The 9,891-nt window shown below is 44.6% G+C and overlaps 1 protein-coding gene across 1 annotated transcript in view; it reads right to left on the bottom strand.

Annotated features, from left to right (window-relative positions):
- LOC106747471 (protein tincar) overlaps nucleotides 1-9,891 on the bottom strand; it is a 116,206-nt gene that overhangs the window by 10,784 nt on the left and 95,531 nt on the right. Inside the window, exons 6-12 of the mRNA XM_014625028.1 lie at nucleotides 8,875-9,483; nucleotides 8,275-8,462; nucleotides 7,378-7,571; nucleotides 5,393-5,895; nucleotides 3,996-4,197; nucleotides 2,397-2,529; nucleotides 2,001-2,051 (exon numbers count right to left, since the gene is read on the bottom strand). Of these exons, the coding sequence (XP_014480514.1) occupies nucleotides 2,001-2,051; nucleotides 2,397-2,529; nucleotides 3,996-4,197; nucleotides 5,393-5,895; nucleotides 7,378-7,571; nucleotides 8,275-8,462; nucleotides 8,875-9,483 (1,880 nt within the window). The remainder of the gene's footprint in view (nucleotides 1-2,000; nucleotides 2,052-2,396; nucleotides 2,530-3,995; nucleotides 4,198-5,392; nucleotides 5,896-7,377; nucleotides 7,572-8,274; nucleotides 8,463-8,874; nucleotides 9,484-9,891) is intronic.

The raw sequence follows: 9,891 nt of genomic DNA, 5'->3' as shown, positions 1-9,891 counted from the left end.
ATTGTACACATAAATCGAGGCTACCGTAGAAAAACACAAGTGATCTTCGATGAAGTAAAATGTATTCTTCCTCTTCTTCTTCAATTATTAATCGCACAGGAATACAGGGGAAGTGTGGAATCACATGCAAAGCCTCGAACATTGCAAACGAAGATTGAGATCGTCAGTGCGCGATTCTACGAGAACTCTATTCGAGTCGAAATTTTCATGCCACTCTGACGTTCTTAACACATTGCGGACCAGACATTTTATTGCTAACCGTACCCAGTAACTGAGTATGTTTTCGCCTCTAACGACGCAATATGAAATACGAGATATCTCGTAATCCGTCCGCAATGTGTTAGGAACGATTTGCGCTACTTAGATGGCTCATAGATCCAAACCTATTTCGACTGTCATATACTTGTCAACTTCTCTTTCTCGAACCTTTAATTCTACAGATTCAATTTTAATTTCAGCCACTTCGATGCTACAAATGCTCTCGTTCAAAACGATCTGTTTGTTTTGACGCTAAAAGCAGCGAAAAAGAAAATCCCATAATATTAACGCGCGTCTCTGAGATTTAAATATTTTTTTATGAACTCTCCTTTTTACTGTTTCTCACTCCATTAATTTCCAATTTGTTTTATATACATGTCACGTTAAAAAATCTTCGAGTTTTCCTTTCTTAAACATTACACGTCTCCAAGACGTAGAGAATAAAAGGTTTCTAGGATTTAAAATATTCTAGGATTAAAATATCATACTGATCAATGTAGGAATAAATTGTATTATCAGAATTCAACTTGTTTTGCGATCTTAGCTCTCGCTGTGTTGTAGAATTAAAGGTTTGACATAGTGCGACAATTTTGACTCTGGCGATAAGACCCAAATGTTCAAGAAATATCCTAAAAGCGTTTCAGAGATATCTGAAAATCTCAGAAACGTCTCTAGGATGGCGTTTGAATATTTGTGTTATATGGGGGATTCGTTCAATTGCGCGCAATGACGATCCCGCGTCTCTCGTCTACGTGAGCTAAACGGTTGCGTGTTAAGGTTGTTAGTACCTGGGCGTTTGTAGTTAGTGGCGCCGTGACAATTTCGGTGGTTGGTGCGGAGGTTGGAGTCGGAGGTGGCAGCGGAAGTGGTTCTGCCGCGGGATCGGGTAGCGGGTCGGGGGTGAGTAGGGGCGAAGGATCACCCTCCGACGGTTGTAGGTCGCGATTCGCACTCGCGTAGTAAGTCACTTGATCGTCGTTCACGCACTCGAGCAACTGTCAAAAGGGCGGCATCGTTAGTAAGCGTGAAGAATGCTGCTCCGCACGAAGACCAGGAGAGATGTTAGTTTCATGCCGAGCGATGAGAATGTTATTAGTTAGTTAGTGAACCAAAATTGGGACAATCTTGGTTTGTTCGTGTTTGTTTCGTACTTTGGAATCGAGCTTTGCGACAAAACTGCCAGCTATTCATGTTCACGTCTAATTGCCAGGCTGCGAAGGCTTCGTAGATGTTTCAGCGTACGTGTAAAGTTTCAAGTGGATGTGTCTTTATCTTTTTCTTTCTGCATATCTTCTGTCTATATATATATGTAGTCATACATATCAATTAAAAGTAAAAACTAATTTGTATAATAATAAAAAGTTACTCTCTATACACACTACCACATACACCGATAAAGAAATATATCGAAAGCCAAAATTATACGAAATAATCCGATTGTAGAATATTTATAGTTATCACTGTACGAATTACTTTTGATATCATTTGCATCTACAGATTTACATTTCAGGAAATTTCAGTTCGTATGTGTACTACGCAACTATAATATCGCGACTGTTTTATAAGTCGATCGACTGGCGTTTCGTTGCCCGCTTATATTCGAATCAATTCCACATGTCACCGCTGTGAGATTTGTTAGTGGACGACGGAGAACACACACACACACACACACGCGCGCGCGCGCAGTTAATCGGTGTTACGCCGAAGCACAGAAAAAAAGAATAATCTTGTGCGAGTCTTACGTTTCGGAATTTAGGTATACCGTCCCTACGTGTTATCGGCCATCTCGTCCACTGTCAAATGCGAAAAGAATATCTCTAGATTAAAAGCGGCGGGAGGTGTGACGTAAGCGTATTCAGTGCAGTGAAATGAGGTGATGCGAGAATAGAACGTTCTCTTCGTATCGTACACCTTCGTTAGAAAATCTGACAAATAACCGACTCGCAAAATCTCGCAGATCGGCGAGCGTTATTTTGTTAACACCGTTTTGACCTCGAAGAGAGACATTTTTACAGGAAGGAAAAATCAATACTACACGCGCACGGGAAAAGTGATCCAAGTATTTAGTAAGTTTGACTTTCGTTTGTAAATCCAGAGCGATTGATCGGGACACGTAAGGATTTATCGGGATAGTTTACCTTGTTCTCTTCGGAGGTGGAATCATCGGCCGGGTCCAGCGAGGTGATCAGCGGTAATTCGCGTAACGTGGCGTAATCTCCGTCATCATCAGGCCCGCCGTCAGTGACGCCTCGTCTGGCTTTTCCCTTATTACTGCAAACCAATCGAGAGCAATCAAGAGCGGTGTCTCGCTTCGTCACGCGACGATGTAACGATCGCCGGCAAAATTCAAAGCTCAGAGTTCCAAGAAAGATAGTGAGAAACGATGGCAGATTGTGAATTGGGTTTACAGTGTATATCAAGCGGAATGTAGATACGGACACACATGTAGGTGAAGTAAAGAGGAGTCCACGAAAGCTCTGCGATCTGCACGTGACGACAATACCGATCTCAGATGGGAAAGTGTCTCGGTGCCAGTCCCAGTCTGAAATTCTCGAATTTGATACTCACAGGGACGAAACATCGATTATATCGGCAGACAGAGGGAATAAAAGAAGCGAGTAGTAGAACGGGGAGGGAGGGGGGAGCGCAATTACGCGTGTCAATCATATTCGAGGTGAACGTCTCGCACGTAGCAAGACGCGGATAGAAAGAACAATTCCGATGCCGGGCCCGACTTCCGGGCTGGTGCCGCACCCTTCGTGAATTTATTGTCAACGTTTCGTGAAAGTTCCAGCTCACAAAACGTCAAAAATAAATTCAGGAGAACGAGGCATTAACCTGGAAGACGGATCAAGCGTTTTCTCGTATCACGGAAGCCCAAGATGCCAGATTAAATGGCTGCGTTCAGCAGAGAAAGTAGCTCAGTGAGCGCTTAGTGATTATTGTCCGTGAATAGGGTATTCATTCTCGGATCCTTCGTAGATCCGGGACAACGTACCAATCAGGAGCAATTAGCAAGCGCTCATTAAGCTGATTTCTCCGAACACAGGCATTAGTTCCGATATGTCGTGCTTCAACGAAATCAAGCTGAAGGGGCCTTGATACACGAAAATAAATTTGTATGAAATCAAAATTCATATATTTTCATGTATAAATAAGGATAAATATATATTTCATGTATAAATAAGGATAATTTTATATAAAAACAAAACTTGCTCACATATGAAGAAATTCCATATAGTTCCGCTAAAAATGCCATGTTCTTGTTATTTAAGAATACTTTTTATGAATTGGTGCAGTTTTTAGTTTGAAGACACCATTCTTTCTATCAAATATTTTGTCCTCTTAATTTTTGAAAGTTATTCTCGAATAACAAAAATATATTTTCAGCGGAACCATGCAAAATTTACTCATATAAGCAAGTTTTATCTTCATATAAGATCAATATATTCTTGTTTATATATGAGAATATAAATCTTTAATCGGCACTAAGTGTTTTTCGTATATTTTCCCATATAATCGATTTGATATTTCTTCATCGCAAAAGTGCGCAAAGGAAAGAAAATAGACACCTTCGATCTCTCTTCCAAATTTAAATGCTTTCGAGTGCGCGGTGGAGGAACGTGGAAAGGAGTGCTGCTGCTGCGGTATCACAGGTGTGAATGCGAGAGGGCAGAGCGTCGCAAGCACAGAAACAGATACACAAAGACACCAAGAGGAGGGAGGAGGGTAGTTACCGCGAGCCTGACGTACTAGGCAGGTCGTTAAAGGTGACCTTAGGCTTCAGCTTCTTGTTCAGCCAGCCCTTGTCGGACGTCGGCGCGCCGCCGGCGTCGTTCGGGGACTGTGCGGGCGAGGGGCGCAATTTTGGCCTGAGCCAGTAGATCTGCTCGTCACCGTCGGCCGTCGGCTCCCCGTCGACTCCATCGACGTTTCCGCCTGCGACGGACGTGCAAAAGTCGATAAATCGTTCCCGGGTATTAGCCGCATATACTCTTTCGATCGATCGGAACATTTAAGCCCCGCGGCTCGCTCTGTTTTACGCGCGGCACAGCTCGCGCATGCCGTTCCCTCTTCTCGATTAAAACAAGCGCACAGCTTCGGAGTCGCGTCTTGTAATACCACGAAATTGTGTGGAATTGCAAGAAGCACACGGTGACAAGAGAGAACTAAACTTATCCGATATCCTCGGATGTGAATCAATCGGCCGTAGTTATGCAAGAAACATCCAACCCACAAAAATATGATTTTTGTTACTAATGAGTAGTCTATATGTCTTTTTACAAAACAAAAAGATTCAAGTCCCTTGTGGGCGCCGAGAATTAATTAAAAAACAGTTTTTATTCTCTACTCGTCGTGCCATTTCTTACTATGCGTCTTTTTTGCCAATTTTTTTCAGGGTTAAACTTGCCAATGAATAGAGAAGAAAATGGACTATGCTTGAACGATTTCTTGAACGATTGTGAAGAACCTCAGTGCTATTTGTGCTTTTTAGATTACCCATCAATTTTTATCTTCTCGAAACGTACTCCATGTAGGTTAAAATCTTCCTTGCACAATTATAGCCAATTATGCAAGATAATATTTCAGCAATTCTCGTTAGTCCGGATCTAATAATGATAATCAGTAATAATGTAGTAAGCCTTTAGCCTTTTGCTCGAAAGATTGTAACGTAATTTTTAGGAAAAAATATGTCCAGCGCTACACAATGAGAAAATTGGTGTTACAAATAGTCTACCGAAACTTTTGTATTACTTTAACAAAATGAATATGTTACAAAATAACACATTAACAAAGTGAGTACATTAATTTAATATATTCGTGTATTTTTAACATAACCCCGTCATGTTAAAGTAAGACAAAAATTTTGGTGGACCATTTGTAATATAAAATTTTGCACCAGACGTTGCAGTTTCCAAGATTTAAGCGTTATCACGACTTTCGGGAAACGTCTCTTATCCTGTCAGATATCACGTTACATACTATCGCTTAGAGCAGCAGACCTATTGTAGATCCGGACTTACCGTTATCGCGAGTTTTTCGTCGCGGAAGAGAGGCTCCACACGCGAGGACTGAAATACACGTGCCCGGTAAGGACGAAAACTCATATATCCTCGCTGGTAACGGGCATTACCTTGCGATCGCGCTTTCCTCTCCATCGCGGCCTTCTGTATGACGCTCATGATGGCCTTCTTCGGCGAGGTATCGGCGATGGTGTACGTCCTGCCGTTACCGACCACGAGTAGGGGCGCGCTAGTGCCGTCGTCGTCGTCCCTAGCCGACAGCAGGTCGACGTCGGTGACGAGCTTGACCGACCTGGCGGACCTGACGGTGGCGCGTCCGATGGTGACGCGCAGCTTGAACGTCCAGCGCTGCTTGATGGTGAGGAATATCCAGAGCAGCATCCAGAGGAAGAGATGGAGGATCGTGCCGATGATGCAGGCGAGGATGGCACCGTCCAGGCTGCCGCGGTACACCACGGTGTAGTCGTAGAGCAGCGGTGCGCTGCAGATCGCGATCGCCAGGAACACGCACAGCGCCGTACAGTGTGTGAAGTAGACCCAGCCGTTGCCCTCGCGGCCGTCCTTCGGCAGGATCACGCGACGTTCGCGCTCCTGGTTCAGGAACGCCGTGAACCTACGCAGAGAGGCGCCGTGCGTCGCGCGATCAGGCACGCGTGACATCGCTGTTTACATTGATAATTGGCCCGGTGCGCGCCGAGCGGGACAACGTGCGCGCGGAGCTATCCCCGCGCCTCGACGGAGGTGGAGTGGCCCGGGGGGGGCAGCTTCGTTCCGCGGGAAATTACGCGGAGAGTTAATTGTATTTTAAATCGATAAACGCGAGAACGCGCAACGCCGGAACATCGCTTCGATTATGCACCAGCGTTCCGAAACGAGGAGAATGAAGAGATCCGCGATAATAACTCATTCACGAGTCATCGTGTTTCTATGCGCACTCGCGGTAATACGCTTGTATTGCGAAAGTTACGTGAGACACGATAGCGCAAAATTCAATCGATCCCCCGAGCGCCGCCCCTCTCGAAAGTTTCCAGGAAATTCGCTTGATTTTATTTTCCACCGTAAAATATACTGTCTACCCCGGGATTTTCGCGAATTGCAGATAAAGACTCGGTTCACTATTAGGGATGCAATTGAACTTTTTATCGTAGCTTTCACATTGGAAGAAAAAAAGTGCTGCATTCGAATACACATTTGCTAAGGAATATTGAGATAATTATCTTATTTGGATTAAGTAAATATTATTTGAATGTAGCACACTGAGAGAAACAAATACTACGTGGTATTTACTTAATTCAGGTGAAATCATTATTCCAATACTCCTTAGAGAATGTTTACTTGAATGTAACACATTTTCCTTCAGTTTCGTATCCACTGAAAGAATTTTTCACTTTTTAAAAATTACATCAAAACATTACTTTTCTCTCTGTTTCTACGTCGTCCCGTCTATCTTTCAAAGGTAAAAGTAGTAAGAGATACGCCGCGATATTGTTAATTGCTATCCTTTGTTCTATGCCACGGAAAGCCGAGAAAGGAGGATCGGAACGTATTAAGGGAGCCATTGAGTTTCATACTGAATAACGACGGTATCGGGAGGCACGCCCGGCCTGGTACGTCTTGTGCGTACAAGTGCTGTTTCAAATTAGCAAATTAGCAAGTCAAATAAAAGCCGGATAAACGGACGGCAAGAAAAGAAATTACGGGGTCGTCGAGTTCCGCGATAGAGATGTTTTTTGCGCTCCGGGATGGCGGGTGCAAAGTTTCCCCCCTCCCAGGTGGGGGGGAGGACGCAAACACGAACACCGTAGTAAATAATTATAACGTCCCGGCGTTTCGTAACGAGGTATTAAGATCGTTTCGCGAAAAGATTCGCCGATAAAGCGGGGTGCAACACGCCCTCACGAGATAATCCGCACGTGTAACTCTTTTACGCGAGAACAAACTGCGTTTACTCTGCCGCGTTATCTGATAGCGGCGGATGGGCCAGATAATTTTCGTTGCGGCAAAAAGAGTCGGCGGCAATCTCCGCCGGAGTTTAATCGATTATCGTACGGGGCCGAGTAAGCTGGCCTCTGCGCATAACACGCTAAATATTTACCTGCCGTGAGCGTAGAAGTACATGACCATGCTGGAGCAGAGTACGAGGAGGGACGAGAGGGCAAATAGCACGAGGGTTACATGGGGATTCAGCAGAAAGTAGGAGTCTCCGAATATCGTTGAAATTGTACTGGTGGCCGCTACGGTGCGGTGCCGGAGGAGCGGTAGGACTTTCAAAGGCCCCACAACTTGCACCTGAAAGGACAGGTTTATATATTTAATAAAAAATACGGTCGCTAAATAAAAGAAAAAGAAGGAAATAAATAAGAACGAAATAAAAGTATACGAGATGTGTCGATTACTGCCTTTGGCGACGCGCAAACAGAAACTTTATTTCATTTGATCCCCAGCGTATTATACTCGGCTGATCGCGAGCTCTCGTGTAAACAAAATCTCCTTTTCTTAGTTACTCCACGGCGACTAGCGACTGTGTATGCTTCTTATATTCTTGACACGGAAGTTTCAATATATAACGATGTTTTATCATTTCAAATATTCAAAGATTAAATAATTTTTTTTTGCACCAAAACAACTGTGTATTGTCAGCCCTTTTCCTGATATCCTCTTTCTCTTTTATTTTATTTACACGCAACGATGATAAATTTTCGCAATAACAAAATTAATATAATAAGGAGCAGGTTATAATATCTCAAGTTTGTGTCGCAGTTCTATTAAAGATTTGAGTAAACGTTTGCGGGTTTCCATGTAAAACGCGGATGTCCGTTTCAGCAATGTATATTTCTTCGGGTTTCTTACGTTCCTCGGATTCTTCGCTATTGTGATTAAGTTCCCCGGGTATCCGCAAGTATGGTATATGCAAGTGCGCCGGCCGGACTGAGACGTCAGCGAGAAGTTCCCCGCGAGTTTTAACCGGCATCGAATACTTCGCGTTGCTTACCTTGTAAAGGACGGACATTCCGGCGTAAGCCAGCAGACTCTGCGCTGAATTTACGACCAACTGCAGGCTGAAGATTGTGCCCAATGCTTTGTTGCACGACCAGAAGACGGCGGGATATCTTACCGAGTATACGCCGAGCGCGACGGCGTAATTCAGATATTCCAAAGTAATCGGGCCGTATGATTCGGCTGAAAAACGAAGCGCGCGGCTGCGTAAATAATCCCGTTTTCAGCGACCGGATATTCTCCCGCGCTCGGATATTTATTTTCGCCGGCTACGCTGCGCGAATCGAGTAAGGGAGACAGCGAATTAATAATACAGAGGAAACGTTCCTCGTGGAAGCGTTACACAAATCTCCACTAATCTCTCTCTCAATCTATCGGTCTCGCGAACGTTTCGCAAATGTTTCATACGACTATCGTATCGAAACAAAGCGCGCTTTCGGCGTTCCCGGTAATTCTGTTCTCACAGTTTCCGCAATGCGCGCGTGTTAATTAATTTTCCCTCTGAAACTGTTTCCCCGAGCTGATGTCACTCCCGAGACGAATAGCCGGCGATCGACGACAGTTACGAGATTCGATCGATTGACGAGCGGCTTACCTGTTTGAAGTTCCAGATTCAAATTCTCGGGATGGTCGAGATCCGCCAGGCTGTTCATCGTCAGCGGCATATTCTGCGCCGTCATGTTCCCGCCGGCCGCTCGGGCAGGCTTCGCCGTGGTGGTTATCCTCGTGAGATTCTTCGCCTTTGACCTGCCCTTCGAACTGCCGTTCCTGGCGATAGTTCTCATGGTCGGTCGTCTCGCGGTGCTGCCCTTCGGCAACACCGTTGTCTTCGATTGCGCGCTCGAAGTCGCCTCGGTGCTCGTTGTGCTCGTCGCCGTATTTGTTTTGCCGGTAGTCGTTGCGGGGTTCACAGTTGGATTGGTAACGATCGGTTGGACAATCGTCGAGAACGTGGTGGTCGTCTCGCCGGCACGAGTCTCGACCGCATCGGGAAGCGCGATGTTCGTCAGACTGGACGTCGGGGTGGCGAACTCGTCGAGATCCTCGTTAAGGCCGGCTTCGTCCGGAGTTAAGGTTACGAAGGGCTGCGGAGTTATCGTGCCGGTCAAGGTGCTTATGTTGCCGATCGGGTTCATAAAACTCAGCAACACCAGCCGATCGCGATGGATCACTACCCAATCCAGGTCGGTCCTCCATATCGCGTCTGTAACGGGATAATAATATATTTATTTTTATAGGCCGACGTAACGACAAAGAAAAGGACAGATTGTTCGCACAATTTTCTAAAGATATTCATAAGATATTCCAGACGGGAAAGAAAGTTGTACTTGTTTGGTTGAACTTACCTGATTTACAGTAAACAAATCAAACGCGTTTTAGTCGAAGGAAGCAGAATTTCCGATCCCTTATGAACTAAATTAGGTTCTTATATAGTTTTCAAGTTTCGGAAGAAAACCGTTTTCTCACAATTCTTCTGTGGATTTTTTTTTGGTTTCTTGCTTTCTTTACGAAAAAAAGTAAATATGGTGGGTTTTAACGGAACGTATATGAATTTTTCTTAACGAATAACGAATTTTTGTATCTTTCGGACAGAAATCAAAGAAATTTGCGG

Source organism: Dinoponera quadriceps, unplaced genomic scaffold (assembly GCF_001313825.1).
Source record: "Dinoponera quadriceps isolate SergipeBrazil2010 unplaced genomic scaffold, ASM131382v1 scaffold1750, whole genome shotgun sequence".
NCBI classification, from domain to species: Eukaryota; Metazoa; Arthropoda; class Insecta; order Hymenoptera; family Formicidae; genus Dinoponera; species Dinoponera quadriceps.
This window is presented reverse-complemented; position numbering and strand designations above follow the sequence as displayed.